Here is a 15608-nt window from a genome sequence, read left to right on the forward strand (position 1 = left end):
TATGATTTTTCAAAGATATGTAAGGCATGTTATTTATAAATGGGAATGATATTAACTAAGAGGGTTCTATTGATCTCCTTTAAAAGAAGAGCCTATATAAAATTATAGAAGATACTCAAATTTAAAAGACTAACTTTACGGATTTTTTCTTAACTAAATAATGAATAGCCAAACCTATCACATCTTAAAATTCTAGGTAAATCTGATAGCTAATTTGTTGACTTTCCAGCATCCTTAAGCTAATTCTTAAATCTCTTTTAAAGCAAGGGGCTTAAGTTCCATATTTGTTGAATTTCTAAGATTTTGAGGTTTATTGTAGTTAGTGATTACCGGTCTTTCTTGACAGGGAACATGGCATCTTTCTTTAATGCCGCCATTTTGCTGGGATTACTTGGCTTATCGTCTGCTCTTCTGGAACCGATTCCTTTTCCCACCGATTTACAAGAATGCTACGAGTACCGCTCCGATAACGTGACAGCATCAGCTGAGTCTGCAATCTACATTCAGAGCATGTGTTACAGGAGTTTCTTAACCGACCAGATGACCAATGGAAAAGTGTGGTCCGGAGAAAATCTCACACAGGAAGGTATTAACTACATCGATAGCTTATTCCGACGAATTATGGCAGAAGCAGATGAAGTCGAAAAGTACAAGAAACTAGGAGGACGTCAGAAAAGGCAAACGTCTACTAGAAGATTTAGACAAGAAGTGCGCAGTCCTGGAGCTTTTCAACCATATGCAAATTGTGTTCAACGACTTCAAAATGAGGTAATCTTTCTATATTTAAATGGTTCCATATCCTTTTATATCCACAAATGTTTACTCTATTGAAACGTTAAATTCACTTTGTAATGTAAGCAAGAACAATTCATTCAGTGAAAAAATCAGGTGTGTAGCGTTAGAAATTAAAGGAAAGGAAGTTGCAACTGATTAACAACAAAGTCTGATTTTGTTAAACATGGAAAATATGTAAAAAAAAAAAAAAAAAAAAAAAAAAAAAAATTGAATGAAAACTCTTCTTATAGACTGTGGAACCTGCAAGTGCGGGGCGGAATACTTACCAAACTCTTGCCGCCTTTCACTCCGGTAGAACCCTGGGGAGAGCGCACAATGGCCCAGCCTTCCTCCCGTGGCACAGGATTTATCTCCTGCTGTAAGAGTTCTTCTTCAGTACGAAATACATAAGTCATTGTTTAACAGTTCTTAACGGAATGGAGCATAACAAAATAAGCTTTCATTTTCATTCTCTATTTCACCCATCTCGTTTCTAAGAATTAACAATGATAGCTCCTACTTTGTCTTGGTTCTTTCAAGAAATATTTTCTCGCAAGATGTAAAACATAACTCAACACTATATAGTAATCGCTATTTTTTTCAAATATTTAACCCGACGTCTACCATATGTTACATCAAAGATATTTTAGATCATGTGAAAGTTAAACATGTATGTTTCACCCTGATCTTTATAATATCAGTCTGGAGACGGAGTGTGATGCCGCGATACCATACTGGGACTCTGGGTTAGATCACGACATGGTAGACCCCACAACATCCATCCTCTGGAGCGATCAGTATTTTGGAAATGGCGACGGTGAGGTCATGAGTGGACCTTTCCAAGACATGCGAACTCTTCTTGGAACGCCAATTATTCGCAATTATGGAACCGGTTAGTTATTCGTCTTTGTGATTGCACCCGATTGTATTTGAACTATTTTCACACAACATAATAAACTCACTGTTACATATAAGTAAGATATAATGATTCCATAGCAAAACTATCGATTTCGAGTAATTTTTCCTGATTGATTTGTTCATGTCCAACGATGCTTTGATTGAAGCTTTAATGTATTGGTGGCCTTTCATTGTAACCATTTGCCATTCTTTTACATTAATGGTTGATAGAGGGGTGGGGGGTAAAAACGCTAGGGTCGGGTTATCATCAAGGTTGCTAATTCTGTGCTAGTTGATTATAAAACGATTTTTAAATTAAAGATAATTTATATTTTCTTTCACAAGGTGATAGTTCTTTATTCACAAAAGAGGGTCTCCGGGCTGTTTTAAGCCGAAGAAGATTCCAAGATATCTCAGAACCACTCCCAAGGGGCAGTATCTACAGTCTGGAAGGCCATCATAATGGCCCACACGTTTGGGTCGGAGGACACATATCAGCTTTGAACTCTGCGCCCTGGGACCCGGTCTTTTACATGCATCACGCGTATGTTGATGCTGTTTGGGCAAGATTTAGAGAACTGCAAATCCAGAACGGGTTTAACCCAGAAACAGATTATCCAAGAAGGCCACGCCAAGGACATCGTCGTAACGACGTGATCAACTTTGGGCCATATTTCGAGCTCGTTACAAATCTTGAAGCCATGGCAAATCGTTTCGCAGACCTTGTGACATACGAACCATTTCCAGTTTGTGAAAATAATTGTAACAATAGCCCTCACCTGTATTGTGATCAGTTAAGACTTGTTTGCATATCGAGAATTCGGACAGCTGTACAAACGTCTGTTGCTGGCATCGTGGCAATGGGTGCTTCTCGTGGAGTTAGTTCAAACATTCAGTCACAGTCACTAGCGAGGGCCGTAGCAAGGGGACCACTACCGGTAGGAAGGAAGTTTAGTGACTCTCCATTCATTGACATTCGTAATCGCCCCGACAACATAGGGACCGCTCGTGCTGCTCCACAAATCCGCAGGGCTAGTTCGCAGGTGAGAACAAGAGCTCGACGCGTGCAGCGTGCGGTTTCCCAGAATGCAGCATTTCAAGAAAACCATCTTCAATCTGTTTCTTCTCTTGAACGATCTTTTACAAATACGTTTGTCATTGACGGAGTTGTGGATGTGAAACGTTGGGTTTATATTCCTGTACGTATCGTCTATAGCAGATCCAAAAATCTCAAGGGTATCGATCCGACATTGTTTGGAACAGTTAACCAATCACAAGAGAAATGTCAGACCGCTCACTCTGGTGCTTCCAAAGTATTTGTATCTTCCAATGGTCTGAACTATTACGGGATGTATACGGAATATGCTATCATAGACAACAGACAACCAGTTTACAGTACTGCAATGGTTGTAGGAGTCAAAAATCCAGAATATGGTGAAGGAGAGACGTTGTTTACAGCATATGATTCGTGTGGTAGACCTTGCCGACCTGTTTGCCAGACGTCAATCAACGGCCAAAGGAACTACAAGGGTTGTTCTGGGGCCTTTAGAATCTCTACGTCTTTCCCTCAGATGTACTCCATTACCTATGGTGATGCTTTAGATTCTACTCTGATGACATATAGTAACGTAGCCCACGCCGACTATCCGGTTCCCGCCCTGACATTCGTGTGTGACAACAGCAATGTCTGGCCTTGGGATCACTGATGAATTTCAAATTGTATTGACTTTATTTTCATTCCTGTTATCGTCCATATATTGTATATGTTATTCTAGCGGAGTATAACAATGTAACGGTAATGGTTTTAACTTTTTGATGGCATCATGCATAATATTTTAAAATACATTCCGGCAAAATGAAATGTAATGGTACGGTTCTGCAAAACTGTCATTCTTCTTAGATATTTATTTTGTAACGATACCTGTAAAGAAATAATTACGTGATTAAAATAAGAAAACAACTTATGGAGTCGCTCTTAAACATTTTTCTTCATTAGTGCACAGAGAGAGAGGGTTCTTCAAATATTTATTTTGAAGGAGGGTTCAACATAGGTAATTAACAACATGTTCAGGAAACTTACAGGGAAAATGCATTATAGATAGCTCTGTCAGTATATTGCATTTCATTGTATTTATACAAATGCAGTTAATTACTTGTTTATAGTAGTCTCTCTTTCCCAGATTATTCAGTTGCAACTTGTAACTTTGTTTTTATGACATTCTACTACAATTATTGCCGAGATCAAAGATATGCCGCGGATACTATTCTCCAATATACCACGAACGTCATCAGTCATCAGATCAGTAATATCTATTTGAAATCTATTGATATATTATTTAGAGATCAATGCGGCTGTTCGAAGGACCTCCCTAGCATATTTTCCTTGCGTGTTTTTACGCATAAAATATATAACTTGTAGTAGTAAAAATCGTATTAATTGCCCTTAAAATATTAGGAATAGGATTCAAAGATATTTTATAAATAAGTGAAGAGTATCAAAAATCCAAAGAAAAATTATGTCGTCTGCAGGCACGTAGCATCGGGGGGGGGGGGGGGGGGGGCAGAAATTGAAGTTATATACTACGCCAGCCCCCCCCCCCCCCCCCCCCCCCGGATTAGGATTTTGAAGATTGTGGGAAAGTCTCATTCCCTTTTTTTTTTTTTTTGCTTGTCAAGATTTTTTGGATGAGTCTGCCCCCCCCCCCCACTTTCAAAAACGATGCTACGTGCCTGGTCTGCATGTGATTCCTGTGATCGATACAAAGGTAAGCATTACTAACTAAACCGTTGATGTTACACGGAACAGCCGTCAAAATGACCTAGATCGTCTAAAGGAGAAACGATCTGTAGAAATACTAGGCTGTTAGTAGAATAAAAATAAAGTTCTTGTTATCGTGAATGTTGCATGATAACCTCGGTCTCGAAATGTTGTTTGAAAAATAAAACCTCGGCTAACGCCTCGGCTTTTAAATTTCAAAACAACATTTCTCGACCGCGGAAGTTATTCACGAAAACTCGTACTTTATTTCTTAAGTATACAGTATTGTCCAGACGTCTTATAAGGCGCTAAAATTATAAATATAACACTGTACTTTGACGTCAAGAAACTTTAACTTATATGTGTTGCGTCTCCAGTATGATAATACAACCGTTGTACTGCGTTTGTATCAACTTTAAACACATAATATTTTTGTATTGCATTCCTACAAAACCTTTTTTTAAATAAAAGTTCCAATTCATTTTCAAAGAAACTCCATGTGTAAGAAAAAAAATATAAGTAGATTTACATAAGAAAGGTCTTAATTTCCGTAGTATAGTTGATGTTTTAAAACAGGATTTAAAGTTATATATCTAATACAGTTTTAACATATCCTCATTTACATTCAAATATGTACACTGTGAAATAAAATAAACGGTACCGATCGACCGGGGCTTGTTTGTTAATGAACCGATAGGAATTCTCTTGGGGGTTTTTTTCAATAGATTTATTGAAACTCTTTTACATTTTAACATATATATGGCATTGGTACAAAATTAAATAAGTATATAACATAGAGCTTTGTATAAGAGTTGATTAAGGTATCACACCGGTAATCGGCCAATCAAAATGAACTTAGTCAATTGTAGTTCCATATATACTTCAGAATTATTTTTTTCCTTGACTGCATTTTTACATTTTCCTTTACTCAGTTTTAAAATTTTTTGTACCACTGAGTAGAATATTTCATGTATTTTGTTAGGTGATGATTTTTTTTCACAGGAACTACTTCTTTCAGGGCTCATGCAGCAGCTTCCTGGGGAGTGTGCAGTCTGTTTACATACAAATGGAAAACACGTGGTTTTGAGGGTAGACCTGTTTGGAGCTAGATATTTTGAGAAAATGCAGTATCGCTTGCCCTTTTTATGGTGTTAGCTGATGAGATAGGTAACAAATAACATTTCCTCCGAATATTTTGTCATGAAAAATACAAACTGATTTTTAAGAATTTTTTCCCCTCTATAGTGTTATATAGTGAAAACAATTACCGGTGTGATACCTTAAGAGGGACAGAAAGGAAAAAAGAGAAAAAGACAGACATGCAGTCACATCATGTACATCACAAATAGAACAGCTATTTAGATTTTACTTATTATTATAACGGTCATGGATATTGGGCTCTAAGTTACTAAAATAGCTTATGATTATGCTACCTACAGTGATTTACAAATAACTTTCCAGGCACGTAGCATCGTTTTTGAAAATGGGGGGGGGGGGGGGGGCCAGACTCATCCAAAAAATGTTGACAAGCAAAATTAAAAAAAAAAAAAAAAAAGGGGGGGGGGAAATTAAAGTTTTCCAAAATCTTCAAAATCCTAATCCGGGGGGGGGGGGGGGGGGGGGGGGGGATGGTACAAATTGAAAAAATTTTTTATATGTAAATTTTAAAAAATTTGTTTTTGCGAGCTGCCCCCCCCCCCCCCCCCCCCAGCTGCTACGTGCCTGCTTTCCAATCTCTTTCATTTTCTGAATATTTGAATAAGGAATCTTTCAGCAAAGTTTTTGGACAGATTTGAGTTTAAATGAAAAAATATAATGTACTGAAATAGTCATCAACAGGTTCTGTTTGATTTCAGTATAATATTTCATTGTTATAATTGCCAAAAATGTGCTACTATTATTAAAAACAACAGAAATATTGTTTTTGTTAAGAACAACTCTTTAATTTTATACCATATATCTTTAACTTCAAAACATTCTGTAAATAAATCTTCTATTGTTTCAATGTTTAATTTACAGAAGTTACAAAGAGGAGAGTCTTGAAGCTTAATTTTATATAAATAATTAATTGTAGGAACAATTCTATGCAGTATTTGATATTGCATCCATTAGAGTTTAAATTCAAGGGTAAATTTAAATGGGAATTCAAAAATATTCCCCCAGTCAAATTCATTTATATCATATTCTTTTTCTCTCCATTTTGATACAGAGGTCATTTCCTTTTTCCTTTCTCTAATACGCATATGTACATATCTTTAGATCCTTTTTTTATTTTTGTGAACACTTTTAGGGGCATTATGTATAGCTGAACCGGTAGGAATTTTATTCAATTCTTAAAACAAATACACATGTAGTATCTGCTTCGTCGTGACCATTCTTTAAAATTGAAAGATTATACAAGGAAGTAGTCTTACAAATGTTTAGTTTTTGTCTTAAATCACAATATCTGTGTGCATGACAAGATTAATAAGATATACATGGTTATAAAGAATTTAATTAAAGTCTTTAAAACCGCACTTTTTCACCCCGTTTTGTTACATGCTACAGGTTTGTTGTGTCAAGCATGGGCTTTAATTGCAACACATAAAGTTCAACCACCTGCTTTATATAATATATGGCATGGTAATTATTCAGAACTTGATAGGTCTTAAACATAGCATGTGGTTGTGTCCCAAATCAGGTAGAAAGAAGCACGAATGGAAGGGGAATAAAATCTACTAATCAATTTTTTGATTGATAATTTTTAAAATTTGATTTTATTTTATTGTTCTTGCTTGATTGGTTTAATAATGGTTTTATTTGTTTGTTTATTTGTATGTTGCTTTTTTTAAAATGAATGAGAATAATTGTTCCTCTATGCATCAAATGTTTTCGTATAGAATGAAAGTTTGATAAAGTTTTATATATTGCACCCCTTGAATGTTACTGTTATTTGAATTTAGACCACGTGGTTTTATTTGACCCTTTCAGTTTCGTAGTAAAAATCCTGCGTCGTGTTTAAAGTCCATTTCATAGAATCTATAGGTAATTGTAGTCAAATATAAAATCCAGACATTTCTTGATTTTAAACTTTATCTTCATTAATTAGAGGATAAAACGAGTTCTAGAAATAAATATGACAATAGAAATTATAAGAGGTTTTTTTTTCTATTGCAACAATTAACATGCTTAGTAGCAATCCCCCTTTTAGGATTAATTTTTGATCCGCGCCTGACCGAGTAATAGCATAAATAGAGAAACAGACTTTATTATCTTATGCAAAATGTTCTTTGAAAATGGCTCGATATACTAAGTTTTTATGCAAAACAGGCACCCATTATTTTTTTTTTAAAACATGGTAATGCACACAACAAGCATCAAACATGGCTATGATTTTATTAAGCAACCCAATGTTTGTATTTTCAACCGCTCTACACATGGTTTAACAAAAACGAAAACTCTGTTCTAAATATCATCGTTTAATTCAAATAACCGATAGATGGTGAAATAAAACATACATCTTCAAAGACTATCATGTTTTAACATAAATCAAAGAAGTGTATGATATGGAATAAAAACGACCAGTACTTACGTACTTTGAGAATATTATCCGAACACATATACTTCCGCTCGAAATTTCACAGGAACTGAACAAATATCGGTGTAGTCTCGTGAACTTTCATTCGAGCACCTCTGGATTTATCATACACTTAGCAACGATAAAGAAAACATTCTGAACACATTCGCAGGGTTGTACTTATAACGTTTCAATGCTTACATTCATCAAAAGTCAAATAGTTTTCAAAAAGCTGTTTACGCCTCTAAATTGTTTGATTTTTTATATTTCCATTGAATATGATCTCGTAATTTTGATGATTATTTAATCATTATGAATAGTTTTTTTTTAAGTTTTTGGATTTTTCAATATAAAAGACTTTTCTTTCAAACCACGCATGCCCTGATGCAGACAAATTTATCACTTGTGTTGCACCCTCTTTAATTGCTCTCATTTAAACGGGTTACTGAACAGTGCTTCATATTGACAGGAAGGCTCGTTTCTTGTTTACTGTTGTTTGCCTGGGATTTCTTGGTTTGTCAAATGTTGATATGGAGCCAATTCGTTTTCCCGCTCCGAAAACGTGCCGTCATCAGCGGAGTCTACAATCTACATTCAGAAAATGTGTTACAGAATGTTCCTTTATGGGCAAATGACCGATGGAAAAGTTTGGTCCGGTGAAATCTCACTCAGGAAGGTATTAACTACATAGATAGCTTATTCTGGCAGAAGCAGATGAAGTACTAGAAAATAGGAAAAGGTCATGAAGACAAACGCATGCTCAACGATTTAGACGGGAATTGCACAGTCCTGGAGCTTTTTAACCATATGCAAGCTGTTTTTATAGCGATAAACCAAGGTAATTGTCCTGTAGAGATATTGCATGTCATTACCGGTGTTGGACCGATGGAAATATTTTGAAACGAGTATTGGGCAATTTCATAGATGAACCCTTTTTATATTATGATCAGAAAAAATTCGTTTTACAACATAACATATCAATGAATTTTCAAACTTGTCGTATCTAGATGATCAATAAAGTCGGCGTGGACAAGGTCCAGTCTCTAACCGAAAATATTTGCGGGTTACTATTTTTTATCAAGTAATACAAGGAATGCTGCTGTATGCAAAAATGGTTACTTTAGATATATTGTAATTAAATTTAAAAATATTTAGAGTTTTAATCAACAAATCAATTATATGTCACACTATTAAAGACCCTTTCACATTTGGCACCAAGCACTTTACAACACTTTGCAATCGGTATTTTTTAGCAACCAACGAGCTCTCATATACGTTGTACGAGCTCTCGCATTCATTGCGTGTGTTTTATTGGTCGCATCAAGTCTCCTCAAAATATTGGACAAGTGCAATATTCAGACGCAACCGACTGTGACCCAAATTAACGCAGTGCAATGTACCAACGAAGGTCTTACAACGTTTTGTGTATTTGCAAAAGTGATACACGATTGTTTATGCTTGTGTTTTGCGACCATTAGATTGTTGGTCAACGTATCTCATGTAATTTTGCAACTCTTTGCTACCATTGTACGATTGATCACCTTCAATTTACCATGAGCGCCACTCTTCTTATTGCATTGGCGCAATCGTTCAATCGTGCAATCACCTGATCCAATCGCATTATCTTACAACATTCTTGGTACAATAGTCGCATATAAATGAAAATAAGTTTTTTCTTGATACGGTGATAGTTGCCTACTCAGTTATTTCAAAGATAACATTTCTATGTTATCTTTGTAAACACTAATTACAAATGACATGTGGTGATAACCAACATTGTTCAAATCAAGAGTTCAAAGGAAAAATAAAAAAATGGAACAGAGCAAACACAACACTCTAAATAAATTAGAGGCATGATCAGGTGCCATGGAGGAATATGCATCCTCTGCTGACTGGTCACACCCGTCGTGTGTTCTTAAACGCAATCGGAAAATCCGTAGACAATCAGGTGAATAATTAAGGTCCTACTACAAGTATGAAAAATGTCATTCAGCATGCGAATTAGTGGAAAATGTATTTGCTGACAATATCGTTGTATCGACCATAGAACTCACAAGAAAAGGTGACTTTAATCGGGACTGTTGGTAATTTTGGTAATGCTTAATTTCTTGATCCATTTGTTTTATAGAACGATAACTTTCCATTTTGCAAATTGAATAAATTTATAAAAGTTGAAACTTAATTTTTTCATGAATTGACACTGTGTGAAAATAACCGCAAGATTAGCTCAGGTGTAAATATATTAAATTTTTTCACCTGAAGCTCGCTTTTCGGAAAATGACCATAGGGTTAATTTACATAATGTTTTATTTAATTCTATGGAACCTGCTAATACGATGCAGAATACTTACCAAACCGTAGCTGCTTGAGGAATCATCATCGCATGAAGCATTTTTCATTAGTTCTGCAAAATCATTATACAAAACTTTAAAAGCTCTGACACTGTTAGCTACCATTACTGACATTTTGACAACACATCACAATCTTTTGACCAATATTTTACCTATACCTTTTACCTATACCTACGTTCACCAGATGCTTATTTTGACCGCGTTTTTGGACAGTGAATTTGCACCCCTGCGAATGTGTTCGGAATGTTTTCTTTATCGTTGCTAAGTATGTAATAAATCCAGAGGTGCTCGAATGAAAGTTCACGAGACTTCACCAAGATTTGTTCAGTTCCTGTGAAATTTCGAGCGGAAGTATAAGTGTTCGGATTATATTTTCAAAATACGTAAGTACTGGTCGTTTTTCATATCGTATCCTACTTTGGTTTATGTTAAAACATGAATTTCTTTTAATAAGTTCGTCTTATTTCACCATTTAGGGTTTTTTATATTAAACGATAATATTCAGAACAGAGTTATCGTTCGTGTTCAACCACGTGTTGTGTGGTTGAAAATATAAACATTGCGTGCCTTAATAAAATCATATCCATGTTTGATGCTTGTGGTGTGCAATACCATGTTTTAAAAAAAATAATGGATGTCTGTTTTGCATAAAAACTTAGTATATCGAGTCATTTTCAAGGAACATTCTGCATAAAATTGTATAGTCTGTTTCACTATTGATGCTATTACTAGGACAGGCGTGGATCGAAAATTAATCCTTAGGGGGGATCTCTACTTAGCATGTTAATTGTTGCAACAGCTGACAAAAACTATTTTTTGTATTGTCACATTTATTTCTAGAACACATTTTATTCACCAATTAATAAAGATAAAGTTCAAAATCAATAAACCTCTAGATTTAATATCTGACTACTATAGTACCTATAGATTCTATGAACTAGACTATAAACACGAGGTACGATTTTTACTGCGAAACTGAAAGGGTCAAATAAAACCACGTGGTCTAAAATTTAAATAACAATAACATTCGCAGGGGTGATTTGTATTCTACATCATCGTTCTATGCAGTATGGAGACTCGGCGTGGAGCCGCAATACCATACTGGGAGTCAGGTTTAGATCACGACATGGTTGAACCGACAACATCCGTCCTCTGGAGCGATCGGATTTTTGGAAATTGCTATGTTTAGGTCATGAATGAACCTTTCCGAAACATGAGAGAACATGAGATCACCTCTTATTAGAAACTGTGGAACTGATCAGCTATTGTACTTTTCCTTGGGTTTTTTTATTGTATGTGAACTATTTGTTTTTGGTCAACAAGGTACATTTATAATACTGGTCTTTTAAACACGTTATTTCATTCATTTATAAGTACCACTATAACCGATAAATCCAAATATTTTAGGGAGTGAACTTTTTATCACATTAAGATTTTGTTTAAGAGTGTTATTGGCTTCACTGTCATCGTTGACTTTCTATATTATTTTATCACTGAGCTAAAGAAATTAATATTTACTAATAATTTTGAATGCCCCTTTCAACACTCAAAATATCCAAGTTAAAAATCAAAATGACATCCTTGACAGTTATACTTAAAATGATTTACTTGTAACCTAATAGAAAAATGAAATTAATTTAATTGTATGATGTATGTAGATTATATTTTTTATGGTAATAGCGCTTTATTCACAAAAGCTAGAATAGGAGCTGTTTTAAGCTAGCAAAGATTTCAAGATATCTCCGAACACCACCTGGACGACAATATATACAGTCTTAAAGGATATCATAATGGCCTTATGTTGGAGGACATCTTTCAGCTCTTCCACGGTCGTCGGTATTGTGACCATGAAAATTTCTCGGTTAGTTGCTAGTTAGTTTGTACATAAAGTCACACTAGCTATATAGAGAAATGGCAAGGGGGCCACTCTTGATCGATGAAAAAGTTAGTGACTTTACGTTTAGTGATATTCGTAATCCCCCGACTCCTTGGAAACAAATGCTGACCCTCATTTTGGAAGAGCTAGTACTGGAGTCAAAAGAAGAGCAGCTGGACATCGACCAGAGATTTTCCAAAACGCGTCATTTTAAAACAACCATCTTCAGTCTGTCTTTTCTCTTTATCGATCTTTTACAAATACGTTTGTCAGTGACGGATTGTAGATATAAAACGATGGGTTTATATCCCTGTACGTATCGTCTATACAAGATCCAAAAACGTTCATGAAATCGATCCGACATTGTTTAGAACAGTTTACCAATTCGAACACACATGTCAGACCGCTCATTTGGGTGTTTCCAAAGTTTTTGTAACTTCCAATGGTCAGTGTCACATGATGTATACAGAATATGCTATCATAAATACTACCACAATGACTGAAGGAGTCAATCCAGATTACGATGGAGGAGATGCGTTGTATTAAAGGGTGAACGTATAAAGCATAGGATTAGTATGGTCGATCTTGCCAACGTCTTTGTCTTGCTGGAGGCACCGTTTAAAACAAGAATGTCTACAGATTTCCCACAAATGTATTTGAATATATTAAATGATGTTTCATGTTTATTTCCAATGTCATATAATCTAGAGGAAATGCACAACGACCTTTCGGCTCCTACTTTTACTTTTGTGCGTGGCAATAGTAAAAGATGACCGTGGGTCTACTTTCAATTTTCAAAATTTACTTTTATAATACGGTATTTGTTCCGTGCATTTTTTCTTGCACATCATCAAAGTCCCGCTAACCACTTATTTTTAAATAAGATAAAGAAATAAAAATAGGTTTTTGTAATTTCATTTCAATTGCTGATAATATGCAAAGGCTATAAAAGGTTTTTTAATTAACACTGGCTTTAAGTACATTTTTAATATTTTAAACTGTGTAATCCGTTAAAATAAATATCAATAAAAAGGAATAGTTATGTGCCTTTTTTCGTAAAATCTGTTGTCCTTTTATTAACTGTAAAAATTGGAGATCATTTTGAATTCATGCAATAAAATTCAGTCACATTTTTAAAGTTATCAACTATAAATAAATTCATTCTCCGCGTCTTATTAACAACGCCTCATTTGGAATATTTATTATCACGTGATATTGCTTACTTTTTAAAAGTACGGAATCAAGAGTTTAAAACGTAAGCTTTTTGAGTTTGATTTAATGCAGATCACCCATAATGGTCAATCGTTTATGAATATTAATATGAAGTGACACTAAAATCTGATAATAACAAATTGAATGGAAAAATTCCTCGTATTTTTCTAATTTTTTTTTCTTTTTTATAACTCATCAAACTGATATATTTCCAAAAGAATTCTATAAGACGTCGTCGATAGCTTGCAGTCAAAATTCTGTTATAAACAAACAATGAAATAAAGTGCAAATCAGCTGCATTCGGTTTCATAATCATCCGTCGCATTTAAAATGTGCATTACCAAAGGAAGATTTGTAGTGGAACGAGGAAAGTAGTGTTAATATTTTCCCTCTTCTTGATTTTTCAAAGAAAAAAAAGTACAAAAGTTTAGATTAAATTTGTTTTTCAATATGTTTAAAATCAAGTTTTAGTATAAGTTCAAAAAAAGGTATAAAAGTATAAAATCAGATGCTAAAAACTAATGACACGGAAATAAACAAAGCATTTCACGGCAGCATATCTAAAAAAAATTATTTTAATTTTTGTAAATTATGATAACAAAAAATAAAGAAAATAAATAAATATCATTAAAGCCTTTTTTAAAACAGTTAATAATCTAGAAGATAAAATTGATTTTAAAAACATTGTTCTTCGAATTCGTCAAAAATATTTAAATAAAGAAAATCCCTTTTTAATTACTGTTTTTCACTCGACTTATATTGCTATTACTTTATAAATTTATACAAATTCATGACAAGGAAAGCCTTGGTCATAGTGTGTAAACCTTTGATTTGATTTTGCAGACAAACACAAAGGCCTCTAGCATGAAAATGAGACCATTGACCTATATATTTGAAAATGATTAATTGCACTACCATTTTAGGTTCACTGTCTAAATTGAATAGTGTTTGTTTCTTATTTTTCTTTATTGTTTTATTTGACCCGTTCAGTACATTATATTATCCCTTTGACAACAATAAAAAAAGGCTGGGTTGTCAACAAAATAACCATTAGATCTACCAAATATTTATTTTAAAAAAATAATGTCTGAAGATAAATACTTCTACTTTTTCTATAAATATTAACCTTAATATTTTATAATTTTCCTATGATTTTATGTAGAGTATTTTTCTTATGGAGATAAATAAAAGCCTAAAATGGCAACGACCATCGAGTCCTCTTAATAGTATGAAGTTTTTTTTTTATTTTATGAAATTGAGAACCGTGAGTATAACAAAATTAGACACTCTATTGTCACCTGCAAAGATATATATGCCTTGCCATAGACAAATTTAGAAGAGCGTCTATAAACGACCATTCTTGATCATATGATATTTGAGAAAACGAGTGTAAATTTCAACGTCAACGAGGATTTATGTTAAATGAAACTTGTCTATGTGGTCAGAAAATAATTTATAATTTTCATGCAGTTTGTTTGCTTCCTTACTTCTTTCTTTCAAATAAAACCAATTTTATATCATTTATTGCTTTTCAAACAAACAAATAAACAAAAACAACACTGTTTCATTTTGTAGATTTGATTGTTTTGTCAGAGTTGAAATAAAACAATATGTATTTTAACTAATAGCAAAGCTTTAATCTTACTTCAAAAACCACTACTATGTGTTTATTTTTTAAAAATTACAAATCGAGAATTTAATTAAGATTGCATGTGTTAACTCTGCATTTGTGTCTATGTCAAGCATGGAAACTGTCTCCTGTTAAATTTAGTTGCTGAAATTAATCAAATCTTTTCCTCTTCACTAAAAAGAACATTACGTGATAATTATGCAAAACATGATAGGTCTTATAAATTGCGCGAGACGGTGTCCTGAATCAGGCAGAACTCCTCAAGAGAAGAAGGTAAGTAAAACATAGTAACTATCGTTTTAAACGAAATTGTCACATTGTCTTGCAAAAATAAATGAATTATTGATCATCCTTTTATATATTTCTATATTATTGGCCATTCTTTTAATATCATATTTATCAGTTTTGCCATTTTGTTGATTATTTATCTATAAATATTTGTTAAGTATTTAATATTTTAAAATAATCATATTTTTATGAATTTCATTTTTGAAAGACAATGTCTACCCCTTTTGAGCAAAGTCATATATAGAGAGTGTATTTTGTTGATATTT

General features: G+C 33.9%; 2 protein-coding genes and 1 pseudogene across 2 annotated transcripts in view; 2 read left to right on the plus strand and 1 right to left on the minus strand.

Moving 5' to 3' along the window:
- LOC128172065 (uncharacterized) overlaps positions 1 to 15608 on the minus strand; it is a 170813-nt gene that overhangs the window by 61871 nt on the left and 93334 nt on the right. The window lies entirely within an intron of this gene.
- On the plus strand, positions 278 to 3623 carry LOC128171946 (tyrosinase-like protein 2). The gene is made up of 4 exons (XM_052837721.1): positions 278 to 768; positions 1026 to 1153; positions 1476 to 1666; positions 2017 to 3623. The coding sequence occupies exons 1-4, from the start codon at positions 352 to 354 to the stop codon at positions 3375 to 3377; spliced, it is 2097 nt and encodes a 698-aa protein (XP_052693681.1). The 5' UTR covers positions 278 to 351; the 3' UTR covers positions 3378 to 3623.
- On the plus strand, positions 8624 to 12758 carry LOC128192862 (uncharacterized; annotated as a pseudogene).

This window comes from Crassostrea angulata, chromosome 1 (genome assembly GCF_025612915.1).
Source record: "Crassostrea angulata isolate pt1a10 chromosome 1, ASM2561291v2, whole genome shotgun sequence".
NCBI classification, from domain to species: Eukaryota; Metazoa; Mollusca; class Bivalvia; order Ostreida; family Ostreidae; genus Magallana; species Magallana angulata.

What these genes read in the sequence shown, in the direction of transcription:
- LOC128171946 (XM_052837721.1), top strand. Translation starts at nt 352, where the DNA reads ATGGCATCTTTCTTTAATGCCGCCATTTTGCTGGGATTACTTGGCTTA. An exon ending in CACAGGATTTATCTCCTGCT is followed by an intron (nt 1,154 to 1,475) that starts GTAAGAGTTCTT and finishes TTATAATATCAG; the next exon opens with TCTGGAGACGGAGTGTGATG. An exon ending in TATTCGCAATTATGGAACCG is followed by an intron (nt 1,667 to 2,016) that starts GTTAGTTATTCG and finishes TTCTTTCACAAG; the next exon opens with GTGATAGTTCTTTATTCACA.